This window comes from Symphalangus syndactylus, chromosome 12 (genome assembly GCF_028878055.3).
Source record: "Symphalangus syndactylus isolate Jambi chromosome 12, NHGRI_mSymSyn1-v2.1_pri, whole genome shotgun sequence".
Lineage (NCBI taxonomy): Eukaryota > Metazoa > Chordata > Mammalia > Primates > Hylobatidae > Symphalangus > Symphalangus syndactylus.
In genome coordinates, this window is record NC_072441.2 from 86,996,680 (window position 1) to 87,009,842 (window position 13,163).

The 13,163-nt window shown below is 38.8% G+C and overlaps 1 protein-coding gene across 2 annotated transcripts in view; it reads right to left on the minus strand.

The window, feature by feature from the left end:
* SPTA1 (spectrin alpha, erythrocytic 1) overlaps positions 1–13,163 on the minus strand; it is an 83,896-nt gene that overhangs the window by 57,322 nt on the left and 13,411 nt on the right. For both annotated transcript variants that reach the window (XM_063624950.1, XM_063624949.1), the window contains 11 exons: positions 12,845–12,985; positions 11,902–12,048; positions 9,731–9,864; positions 9,020–9,164; positions 7,478–7,632; positions 5,879–6,014; positions 5,659–5,760; positions 3,389–3,526; positions 2,673–2,783; positions 1,040–1,117; positions 742–894 (listed from right to left, as the gene is read on the minus strand). In XM_063624950.1, the coding sequence (XP_063481020.1) occupies positions 742–894; positions 1,040–1,117; positions 2,673–2,783; positions 3,389–3,526; positions 5,659–5,760; positions 5,879–6,014; positions 7,478–7,632; positions 9,020–9,164; positions 9,731–9,864; positions 11,902–12,048; positions 12,845–12,985 (1,440 nt within the window). The remainder of the gene's footprint in view (positions 1–741; positions 895–1,039; positions 1,118–2,672; positions 2,784–3,388; positions 3,527–5,658; positions 5,761–5,878; positions 6,015–7,477; positions 7,633–9,019; positions 9,165–9,730; positions 9,865–11,901; positions 12,049–12,844; positions 12,986–13,163) is intronic.

Here is a 13,163-nt window from a genome sequence, read left to right on the forward strand (position 1 = left end):
GAAGGTTTGTAAACATACAAGTGTGTACATAATAGTTTATATTATATAACATTTTTGAGTGCAATATATGTGTTAGTACAACCCTAAGGAAGAGGAATCTATGGCACAGAGATAATTCAGGAATTTCCATAAACAAATTAAAGCAAAAATCCAAGCCCAAGTTTACCTGCTCCAGAGTTCATGCTTCTAACTTTTTGTTAAACCATCTTCTAAATAACTGGGCAACTCACTTCCCAACTTAGCTCCTAGTTTCTTTAACTATAAAATAAGGGGCTGTTCTCTTCCAGCTATAACATTTTATAAGTTTATATTATACCAAATAGTTAGGTTACTTTTGAGTTCCTAGTAGTTTTCACAAACTTTAAATGTATTGGTGGGATTAGACACAACATTTACCTACTATAGGGATGCAGAGGGGAGCAGAAAAGGTGAGAAAAGGGCAACAAGCAGCTCAGTAAGGAACATTCCCTACCTTCCCCCATTTGGCTAAGAATCACCAGAAATTGTGCCAGAGGAAAGAGGTGAAGAACATCAGAGTACAGGAAAACCAAAATCTAGATCCTTGATATTTAACTGTATGAATAGCCTTCAGGGAGTCATTGCCCTTTTCTGAGCCTCTGTTTTGTCATCTGTAAAATGAGGATCACCAGCTGAACGCTAAAGTTCATTTTACTCCAAGACTGTACTTCCAGTGAAAGGAACTCCTGATAACTACATCCAGCTCCTGAAAACTCTGCCTACCTTGTAATCATCATCTGCCAATTTTTTCTTCTTGTTGATCCAGTTCTTTAGGTCATCTGAGTCCTGATACAGTTTTTGCAGAAGCAATGAATCCATCAGCAATTTACGTCTAGTGCCAGCCTTTTCACGTAGGGCATCCCGCCGGGCTAACAGCTGCAAAAACCACGAGTAAACTTACTGTCAGCAAAACCAAATATGGACACGTGAGATTCGCTGACCACCCTGGTCACCATGCCCACCAAAACTCTTCTTGATTCTGGTGCGTAGGCACACAGAAGCTCTAGGCCCTTGGACATACCCCATCACGGATAGCAGCGATGTTCTTTGAATCATAATGGTCATCATCAATCAATTTGGTTGCAGTCTTGTCTACAGTCTGAAAAAATAAAAATAAAAATGAATGCTATTCCCTCAGTGACCACTGAGTAAGTGGCCACAGTTTGGGTAGCTGTTTAAAGATGAAGCATAGCAATGTGGGAGGAGAAGTTTGAAGGCCAGCAGATGTAAGTCCTTATTCAGGTTTCTGTTATAAATTGTATTTCAAAATATATACCTCAGGGCATGTCAATTACATTCTCTGTACCACAATGTTTTTTAAATACAGGTTACAGTAAATGAATGCAGATGTCGCTATGAGATGATTGATTTATTCTTGTCTTCAAGAGGAAGCACTACCAATGATATAGCCACGTCTATAGCCAGTCTGTCCATCCATCTATCTATCCATGTATTCATCTCTCAAATATATCTCTATCTCTATCTCATCTCCACCTCTATCTCTATCTCCTTCTATCTCCAGCTCTAGCTATATCTCTATCTCTATCTTCAGTTACATAGGAGAAGAGTCAGAAATTATAGAGGTAAGTTTTCACCCTTGTTTAATCAGAAATCTCCCAAATTACTAGAGCTCAGAATTAATTGATTGGAATAAGAAAATGATCTAAAATAAATGATAACACTTTATAAACAATAAATTATTTTACACTGTTAGCTTTGACCAATGAGAATCAACAGAAAGGACATACGTATCAATTAATGAGGGACTTGATATTAATTGGACTTCCACCTCTTCACCATATTGATTTAAGATTAACAGAGAAGACTAGGAATTTGCCTGTTATTTTTGTTGTTGCTGCTGCTGGTGGTGGAGGTAGTGGTATGTATGTGTATGTGGCAAGGGTGGTGTTAAAGTCAGCATCATCCTAGGAATAGCCAGCGACATACAATGTATTGGACCCATGAAGCCTTCCTTTCACTTCTCTGAGTCCTGCCTTTACATTCACCAGCTTTCTGGGACATTGTAACTTAAGGCTCACAGGAAAACTCTGTAGTCATATTTGATGAAAAACATAGATAAAGATATACTATAAAGGAAAAATATGCTGTAAAGGAAAAGCATAGACAGTACTTAGATATCTAGATGTTACCAAGGAAGAGAAAATTATATTAAGATATTGCTAGAGAGGAAGAAATGAAAAAAATAAAATTTCTAAGTAATGATTCTACACTGAATAAGAATTCCATAATTTCTATTTACACTGCAGAAAATATAAAACAAAATCATACACTTCATCAGAAAAAAAAAACATGGCCTACCATCTAGAAAAACTTTCCAAATATGCTTTGCAGAACAAGAATTGTGTGATAAAAATTGGTATGAGTATTTTTTGGCTATTGTCACTTTTTTTCTAAAGATTAGTATTAAGTTTTGGCTTTCTCACTATATAAACATTTTATGTTTATAAAATTAAAGAGTTTGGAAAACACACAAATAAACACACCAACAACGAAAGAAGAGATGCAACTTGATTATGGATAATCCTCAGGCTATGTCTGGTAGTTACAGGAGCAATGTTATCTAGGGACAGGTATTGTGTAAAATTATGTATACAGAGAGGGAGTCAATGCCCAAACTAGGGCCTATTTCTTACTATGATCTTCTCTTCCTGGGCAGTAAAGACTTCCTCAAAGTCATCATGCTTCTGAAGAAGGGCTTCTGCACTGCCCAGTGAGTTTCCCAGATCCTCGTTTTCCAGGAAGGCCTGTAGAAGACAGAAAGACACACCTAAGCTGTGTCTGACCGGTAAGAAACATTCCTCTTGGCCTATCTCTGAGACAAGGACTAAGGCAGGAGAGAGCAAGGTGGGAATTAGCACACATTATGATAATGGGTAAAGATTAACTTTAAACAGTGGGAGCTTCAGGCCTCCTTCCTGATACTCTCATACAATTTTCTCACCTATGTTTCTGGGTCTGTCCACATGGAATTCCTCAACCAGTCTAGACATTATTCTGAGCTCTCAAAACTGCCTCAAGTGGCCTACTCACCTCCACTCTGATGTACCCTGCCTGACTCATCAGTTTTCTCTTCCTGACCCTTTACCAATTTGATATTTATTTTGCCTTATTTCAATTGTAGTTAAAGCCTCTCTGCTATGTATTTAAGTATATATGCTTTTGTTGATGAGGGAATTGTAGGAGCCTTATAGAAAGGGCCCATCTTTTCTTTTTCTTGTGGATCACCCTCTAGTTCCCAAGACAAGCTTTGACTCACAGGAGTGGTTGTGAGGGAACTCACAGTAGTCATGGTGGCAAATGAAGGGTGAGAGAAATGACTTCTAAAGATGGTATGGACCCCTCCTGTTACCTCTTGTCTACTCATCCAACTGTCCACTTGCTCACTGTCTCGGTAGAAGAGATGAAAGTCCAAGCACTGCTCATACTGCTGATGACGCTTGCCCCACAGTTCTAGCAGGGCAATCCAGTTGTTGGCAAGTATTTCCATCTTTGGAAAGAAGGAGATAATGTATATGGAAGATAATTAATTTATTTTATTCTATATTTATTGAGCATATAATAAATGCAAAGCCATTTAAGGATACAAAAATAAACAGCAAATGGGCTTTTAAGATTCCAACATTTAAGCAAATGATTGTACTATAGGAAGAATGGGATAAATTCCATAAAAGAGGCAAAACACTATATGTATAAGGAAATGAAAAAGACTAATTCTAATTAAGAGCCAGGAAGTAGAAGTATGGGAAAGCATGGAAAATCTCATACCAAACAGAGATTTAAAAGGTAGGGAATGGGTATCAGGACTTAATGCCATAAGCAAATGAACTGCAAGTAATTGTTAGGTAATGTAATGTGAGCTAGAGAAAAGTGCAGTGTCTAAAAAAGTGTAGACAGTCGATGAAATCCAAGTTCATAGAGCACATAAAACATCACACTGAGAAGTTTGCATTTTATTCCCAAAACAAATCAAAACCATTAGGGAAAGAGAGAAGAGACATTCTCAAACACATGAAAAAGCCTTTGTTTCTGGTCAAGCATATGCCCAAGAATTTCCAACTTGTTACACCTGCAGCTGTATTATCTCCATCAAAAAAGCAGAATAGGGCCAGGTGTGGTGATTCACGCCTGTAATCTCAGCACTTTGGGAGGCCAAGGTGGCTGGATCACTTGAGGTCAGGAGTTCAAAATCAGCCTGGCCAACACTGTGAAAGCCGGTTTCTAAAAAAAAAAAAAAGTAAAATAAAATAAAAATACAAAAATTGGCTGCATGTGGTGGTGCACACCTCTAGTCCCAGCTATTCAGGAGGCTGAGGCAGGAGAATCACTGGAACTCGGGAGGCAGAGGCTGCAGTGAACTGAGATTGGCCACTGCACTCCAGCCTGGGCGACAGAGTGATACTCTGTCAACAACGACAAAAAAGCAGAATAAACTATCAGAATCCCAGGATAACTGTTAAGTTTTTAAGGACTTTGAGTTCTGCTTTTTCTTTGACAGAGCCTTGTTAAAAAAAAAAAAAAAAAAACTATATTATAATGTCCCCACAGAGTTCTGCGAGAATTCAAAACTTGGTTGTCTCAACCTCATCCACTGCACAGTGCTAGAGGTTGTGCTTGGAATCTAGTGAGATGCAAAGAGGCATGCGGATCTTACTGTAACTATCATTCCAAGGTGTGCCTAGACTCTGCCACTGGTGCAAAATCTCTCTGGGTCAAGGTGCAAAGGTGAAGCCATGTGATGTAGGAGGTTAGGATGATGGTAAAACTGATTTCTTCATTCCGTGGAATGCTGGGTGTTTAAGATTGCCCTGTTATTTAATGTAAATTTGAAAATCACAGATGCAGGAATGTCAGCTTAATTTGAGACTGTATAGAGGAAAGAAGAACATGCACAGATGTCAGCCATGCCAGATGCTGTACTAGGCACTGTGGGGGACCCAGAGATGAATAAGGTGCAGTCCTCCTGGAGTTTACAGTCTAGAGATGAGCATGGGAAGGTCACGAAACTGGGCATATGTCAGGAGGCAAAATGGAATGGAGGTTTCAAATTAGGTAGAAGTCAGAGGGTTGATGAAATAAAGGCTCAGAGATGAGGAAGCACACATCATGTCTTGAAAATTTCAAGTGACTCAATTTAGCAAAACAGTAGAGTTAACTCCCAATATCTGTAGGTTCCACACCTGTAGATTTAACCAACCATGGGTATAAAATATTTTTTAAAAATTCCACCTGTACTGAACATGTACAGACTTGTTGCTTATTCCCTAAATAATAGAGTATAACAATTATTTACATAGCATTTACATTGTATGAAGTATTATAAGTAATCTGAAGATAATTTAAAGTGTACAGGAGAATGTACATGCATCGTACGCAAATATTATGCCGTTTCTTGAGCATCTGCAGATTTTGGCACCTGAGGGAGGTCCTGGAACCAATGCCCCATGGATAATAAGTGACAACTGTATATGAAAGGAAGCAGTGTAAAAGTTTGATTCATATTATTCACATGTTTAAATGACTTCTATCCTTTACCTATTCAGAGATTATCATATTATTGTGAGATTACGTAATGATTACATATATAATTGGAATTTGACAAACTCTATTAAACCAGATTACCTTTTCCCGAACTTCATCGGAGGCTTCATGATTGGCATCCAGAAGGTCTTTACCAGTCTCAGCAGCAGATTGAAATCGGTCTTCGTAAGAGTCAATCTCATGCTGTGGCCACAAAACAAAATGTCTCAAAATGCAGCAAGAAACCTGGCATTTCTGGCATTCCTGGCATTCAGCCAAATAACCTGACCCCTCCTCCTACTGGGGAGCCTTTCTTCTCTACCTTATGCTGCTGATGCCTGTCCAGCAGAACTTCTCCACCAGCCACATCTGTTGGCAGCTCATCAGCATTGATCGCAGCAGTCTTCTCCTTCATCCAGCCTGAGAGTTCATCAAAGTCAGATGAGAATCGATGATACCTGTGGGAAAAGTGAGGTAAAAGACAGGAAGGAGAAACCAGATGTGAAAGGACATTGAACAAAGATTTAGGTTTGGGGTGAGGTAAGATGTATGAGATGCTCCTAACTCTGATCCTAGGTTCCCTTTTTCCTGATTATTTCCTGTTATTTACAGTCAGAGATTAGTGGTGCAAGTTGTAAGTCCCTCACCCCAGGTATTACGTTTCTAGGGTAGGTGTGTCACTGTGGGATGTGACCCATGAGCATTACACCTCCACCACCTCAACGTCACACCTACCCTAGAGGTACTTAAAATGGAGTAAGGTGCTCACAATGCAACCAATAAACAATACATGTTGTTATATAAATAAGAATCACCTTGTGGGAAGGAAGAACTAGAATTAGCATTAGGATTCCTCATGTATCTAGCTCATCTTTAACCCTGTTAATAAGAAACAAGAGCTGCAAAACAGTTACCTATTTTAAAAAGTTAAATGCTCATCTTTTGTTTTGAAATCATAACCATATGACAAGCACTGTCCTCTGGTTATTTAAGGACTAACCATAAGAATTAACACTGAAATGATGCCTGGTTATTAGGGGTTTTTGTAAGCTTATAACCCACATTCAGTAAATAATACTGAAGTTATTTTGATGCTCTTCAGCTTGTACTGCATGTCCTTCAGTTCCTTATCTAGAGCCAGAATTTTGAATTGTTTCTTCAGTTGCTTTTCCAGCTTTTTGAGCCACTTGATAGCATCCCACAATAATACAAGCAGGGGAAGACGGAAATTTGCAGATGAGTGGAGATGTGATGCTGATCACAGTAGGCTCCCTTTATTTGTGGGAGATACATTTCAATATGCCCAGCAGATGCCAGAAACTGCAGATAGTACTAAACACCCTATACACTATGTTTTTTCTTATACCTATATGCCTATAATAGAGTTTGATTTATAAATTAGGTACAGCAAGAGATTAACAACAATAACTAATGATAAAATAGAACAATTAAATAAAATAATAATTACTTAAACATAAGCACTGTGATACTAAGACAGTCAATCCATAACTTAGACTGCTACTAAGTGACTAACGAGTGAGTAGATATACAGCACGGATATGCTGGACAAAGGAATGATTCATCTTCCGGTGGGACAAAGTGGACCAGCCAGAAATTTTATCATGCCTCTTAGAATAATAAGCAATTTAAAACTTATAAGTTATTATTACTGGAATTTTCCATTTAACATTTTCAAACTGTGGTTGACTGCTGGTAACTGAAACCACAGATAAGGGGATACTACTATATTATATCAGTCACAAAGGACTTCCTTTGGCAACTTAAATCTTTTGTCTCTACTGAGCAGGCAGGAGAGCTGATTCTCTCATTATTTGACTCCCTTTACTCTTATTTCTTCTCTTGCTATTACATCTGGGCCCTGTGGAGATAGGTAGAGCAATAAAGGGGAGGGATTTCCCACCAATAAGTAGCCTGCAGTTTTTCATATCTGCTGGTGGCCAGGGCACGAATGTGCTCCCAGTTGGAGACCAGATCTTCTTTCATCTCCTGGATCTGAGGTGCATCTGAAGGATGGGAAAGTGTCAGCTTCTCTGCTTTAGCACGTAACTCCTTCACCTTTGGGATGAAAAAGAAACCTAGTAGGAAATCCAAGTACTCTGACTCCCCTTGGCAAAGCTTTGTGGGAGAGGTATAAAAAATCATGTGAATAATAATAATTTAGAAATAGACATATGAATAGATTTCTATTAATATACTAATGTAGTATATTGATAATTACAATTCACTAAGTACTTTTCAGTCTCTCATTATGCTAAGTACTTTATATGAATGTTCTCATTTTATATTATTGATTTAATAATACCATGAGGTAGCAATTATTCTTTTTTTTCTTTTTTGTGAAAACTGAGAGATTAAGTATTTTATTTGCTTAAGATCATTCAGCTAGAAAATGTCAGGAGCAAGGTTCCAAACTAAGTTTTTCCTTCCCCACCCCTCTATACCATTTCCCTAAATATTACTGTGGGAGGCAGAAAGACATTTCTGTCCACAAGGCCAAGAAAATGTCTAATGCTGGATCATTTTCAGCACAACCTCTGAGGAGCAGGGTTACTAGGACAAAATGTGGATATGGGTGGCTTTTCACATGTTATTAGCCCTTTCATTATACTCAACTATAATCAGATGATGTCTAGGGATTGGAATTTCAATACCATTATTTGTCAAATTATGGGTTTTATTATTCATTATTAGGGAAAAAGACCAAAAACAACAACAAAAAGGAAGAATGAAAGAAAAAGTAGAATGGTGGAAGTTTGCAGAAACTGGACACAGGGATAGGCCTAAAATTAAATTACAGCAAATGTGGATCTTTCTGTGGCCTGACTCCCCTGTGCACTCTCAGTAGTAATTGGTTTATGTTCTGGCTACACTTGTGAGGGGGAAGAAATAAAGGATGGAAATCATTTAAGAAAATAGGCTTGTTCTAAGTTCTAGTGTGCCTGAGGTTTTCCAGGTTTTAAAAGGAAACCTAAAGGTAGGTTTAGCATTAAGTGTCTTGAAGTTTATTTTAAAAGGAGAAGAAAATGTTTTTCTGATCTACTGAGTACAAAAAGAATCAGGATTCAGCTGCAACAGAACAAAATGTGGTTAGATGAAAGGGTAGAGTCTGGCCACGGTGTATTTTACTCAGTGAGATTAGGAATCAATCTTGGAGGTATATGTTTTTTTGTTTTTAAATTGTGAAATAAGTTAGGAAAACACAAGAGAATATAAAACATATGTGTATATTTAAACAAAAATAATTAAAATGAAAATAAGATATATCCAGTATCCACGTACGAGTTATGAACTAGAATGAAGAAGCTATTCAAGTGCACACAATTTCTTCTTCATTGAAAACAGTGAACTTATTGCGCCCTCTGGAGGCATAGTAATAGGCAAGATAATCAAAAATTGCCTCTTCTAGCTCAACGGGCTAGCCATTTCTCTAACAGCGCCTTACCTTGTCACTCATGACTGCAAGATTTCTCTCAAGTCCCTTGTGACTGTGAAACAGTCCTTCAGAGGCAACAAGGTCTTTGCCATAGTTCTCAGAGGTGAGTACAGGTTCCTTCTCCTTGATCCACTGGATGGCTTCAGTCACATCCCTGCAGACATTAACAAGAGCTCCAACCAAAGAAGATAGCAGGCATTACAGGGCAAACGGTCCAACAGAACTCACAGCAAGGACCATCCTAGTTGACCCAGGAGCAATTACCCTTTCTTCCTACATACTAGCAAAAAGTAATATAAAATGTTCTTGCTTAATGGTTCTTTCTATTGAGATGTTAAGGTCCTGGGCTTCTTGACAGCTGAGCCTCTAGAGATATGTTCCATATCTGGGTCAGCTCTTTACGAATGCTTTTCTTCTTCCTAACTCCACCTTCCATTTAATTATTAACCTGCTTCCCTTCCCGCTGCAATGCTTCCATTCCTAAATCACCAGTGCTACTTTTTTAGTTATTTTGATCTCCAATCTCTATATCCTTGGCCATAGAGTGGGTCACAGGTTTCTTTACCTTCTCCTTTGCTGTCTCAAAGGCAAGTACATGATCCACTTTTGTTTGAATTGTTGACCACTAATTGCTAACAGAAGTAGAAAGAGCCTAATACAAAGACACAGTTTTTATAAAGCACTTCAAAGTTTTCTGTAAAGCAGTGGCCAGATCCATACCTTTTGAATCGCTGTAAGTCTGCAGCATCGGACAGAGCTTTCTGTCTCTGGAGAGCCAGACCACGAAGGCGCTCCCAGGCAGCATTCACCTCATCTCGCTTAAACTGAATCAAGGGTAGGTCAGGATGGTTTTCCTGTTGAAGGAAAACAACACTGGAGTTATACAGAGAAGAGATTATATTTAAAAAATTATTCAAACACTTTTCATTTTACATTGGTTCATACTTTTTCAGAAGTGAAAACTGACCATTGTAGCCAGTCACTGAATTTCATCATAGCCCGCTCCCTAGCTCCAGCTTGATGTACATTACCAAAACCTAGAAAAACCACCTGCCAGATGTTGCATCTGTGCCCACAGCAGTGGACTAGCCTATTAGCACAGGTTGCCCAGCCCTGATGTTATTTTTAGAGCTCTACCTTGTCAATGCTTGAAATCTCCTTGAAATCCTGGAAACCAAGGAAAAGAAGAGGAAATTCCTTTTTATGAAATATGACTTAATTTTCTCAAAGACTAGTACTGTGGGTCTTAACTTTTTTGTGGTCCTCACACCTTTGAGAATCCAATAAAAGCTATTTTTCTCTTCCCAGAATTATAGACACATGTTTTCACTTATGATTTTGCATAAAATTTCAGGCATTTTTGCAAACCACCCAAAGTAGTGAGATCTGTGAATACTAGATTAAGCTAGAAGCATCAGTCTGTTTTGATACTTTGCAATTTTGAGGCATTCCCATATGCCTAAGTCTCCTTACTCTTCCTGTCCCTGTTTCTCTCCATTTTCATTCCCATTCCCAAGTCTCTCCAGACAGAATTTTCTATATTCTCCTTCTCAAGTACATGGTTCTTTCTATTACAGCAGTGCAGGCCCCACTCGAGAGCACAGAATATAATCCAGCTGTGTTGGATTTATTCTTTCTGTGACAGATTGGAAAAACTGGCATGCTGTTTTGCTGCTCATCCCTTCAAAAGGTGGAGTATGTTTCCTCAAGTCTTGGATCTTGGATGGTCTTTAACTTACTTACTGATAGAAAGTAGCGGAAGTAATTTTCTATGAGTTCCAGCACCTAGGCCTCAAGAAAACTTTCATTTTCTATTCTCATTCTCTGGCAACACTGGTATGTAAGAAGCATGGTCTCCTGCATGATGAGAGGTCACCCAGAGTTCTCCTCAATCCTCCCAAATCATCCTCACCAGGGCCCCAGACATGGGATTGAGGCCACCTTAGATCCTTCACCCCAGCTGAGCCACTCGATAACTTCAGACACATAAAAATGCCAGATAAGATCAGGAAAACAGCCCAGCAGAGCAGCTCAATCATCAGACTCACAGATTCATTAACAAGTAAGATGTTAAGTTTCTTGATTAGTTAGACAGTAATAGATAAATGAAAAACTTCCACAGCAAGAGAAAAGTGATAGAGGTAGAAAACTTAGAAACTACTGGAAATATGGCCTGAAAGAAAAATAGGAAAATATAGGTTATTTTTCCTACTCCAGCACTCATTCATTCTGAAGTCTTCTTTTTATTAAGTCAGGACAATCATTCTCACTATAGAGCTGCGATCATAATGAAACTATAAATGGAAAAGCAAAATATAGCCAACTGTTGGAGTTTATTTATTTTACATATATATACCTACATATACATGTAAACTTATATATATACATCACAAACTTAAGTATTTTCTTAATAAAAGTAAAACTGCTTCCTTTCCTTCCTTAATCCTCCAAAATAATCTTGTATAATGATATTACATATGCATATATATGTATAAATAATGATAGCTCAACATTATTTTATATGCTCTGCTACTTTATTTTTGTGTTTTTTCATGAAGAAAGAGTGCCCCATTAACATGAGTAATCAGTGTACTGCATGGTACAGGAGCTATTATAAATGGCAATAGCTTCACTGCCCATTGTGTATTTAATTCCTCCAAACACACAAAACCACACTCTCTCTTTCTCTCTCAACCCTCCATTTCAATAGACTTGTAAGGGGTGGGTCCAGAGGGGAGAGGAAACTGCTCGGAGTATGTTACTCCAGGGACATGCCAGCCTCTGTTTTCTCACAATGCCCCATCTCCTTCATATCCATCTACTAATGGCCAGAAGTTATTCTTAAGGATCAGAACCCTTTGCACGGAGTGAATATTTTGCTCCCACCTCACCTCGGCACACTCATTGGCATATTGGTTCACTTCATCAATTCTCCCTTCTTTAGCTACCAGCTCCACTTGGAAGTCTTCAAATTTCTTATGCAGAACTTCTGTGCGCTCCCAGTCTTCACCTAGCTCCACTGATGTTGCTATAGCCTCCTGTAGACACATAAGTTTATTGAGTTGCCAGCAAACATTTAGAAGTTTCTGTAGGTCAAAAACTCAAAACTGCTTGCATTCCCAGGATAACTCAAATGGAGATACTGGGGGAGACTGGGAGAAGCTATCCTGGGAAAGGCCAGTAGCAGAAGTATATTTGTTAAGGTAGCACCTTGGCACAAGGCAAAGTGCTCTTTCGGGCATTTCTTTAGCAAGTCTGTGGCATTATTGGCAAGAGACCCTGAAAGTACCCTTTTGTGTTTTGAAACGTGAGGGATAAATTCATCCTGTTTCTACTCAATTCAACAAACTCAGTATCTACGAAAGTATTTTGTTAGGCATTTGCTTATCTAAATCTTTAGTCCTAACTATTAAATTATTCCTTAAGTATTTAGAAAGATAAAACCCTCCATCATTATAGGCACTGAGACACAAAGGATTAGAGAAAGAGCTGTCAACACTCTTGGCCAGACCCCAGAGTAAGAGCAAAAACATAGGAGAAGGAGTTAAAAATCATGGAAGTGGAAGAGGGATGAGCCTAATTATCTTTCAATGCATGGTCTTTGTGTAAGTCTTGCCTTTTTCATATTCAGATCCATATGTTCAAACTTACTTCCATACAATGTTAACCTCCAGACACCCCTAAATTTTGGCCCCAATTTCCTCTTGTTCCAAAGAACAAAGGCCAGGAACAGACATCCTGACTTTCTTGTGAGTAGTCTGCGGTAATTTGCTATGGGGTACCTGGGACAGAGGAGTGGGAGGCCCGATGTGATTGCTGTTTTAAGTTCGATACCTTGTCTCCAATCCACTCTAAGATGTCAGCACACTCCTGTACGTACTGCTGGAACTTCAGGGCCCGCAGCAGCAGGGCACCCTTCTCCAGGGTCAGCTCTAACAGCAGGTCCCACAGGCGGCGTAGCTCCTCTATATGGGCCTTTAGGAAAGAGGGGCAGAACCACTCAGCCACAGACATTGGGAGCAGAGAAACACTCAGAGGCTTGTGCAGAAAGAGACCTGGATAAAAATTCTTCTCTCAGTTACTCATGCATTACTTGCTCAACAAATATTTAAAAGATGAAATAGGATAGATATATAGAAATAGCTAATAAGCC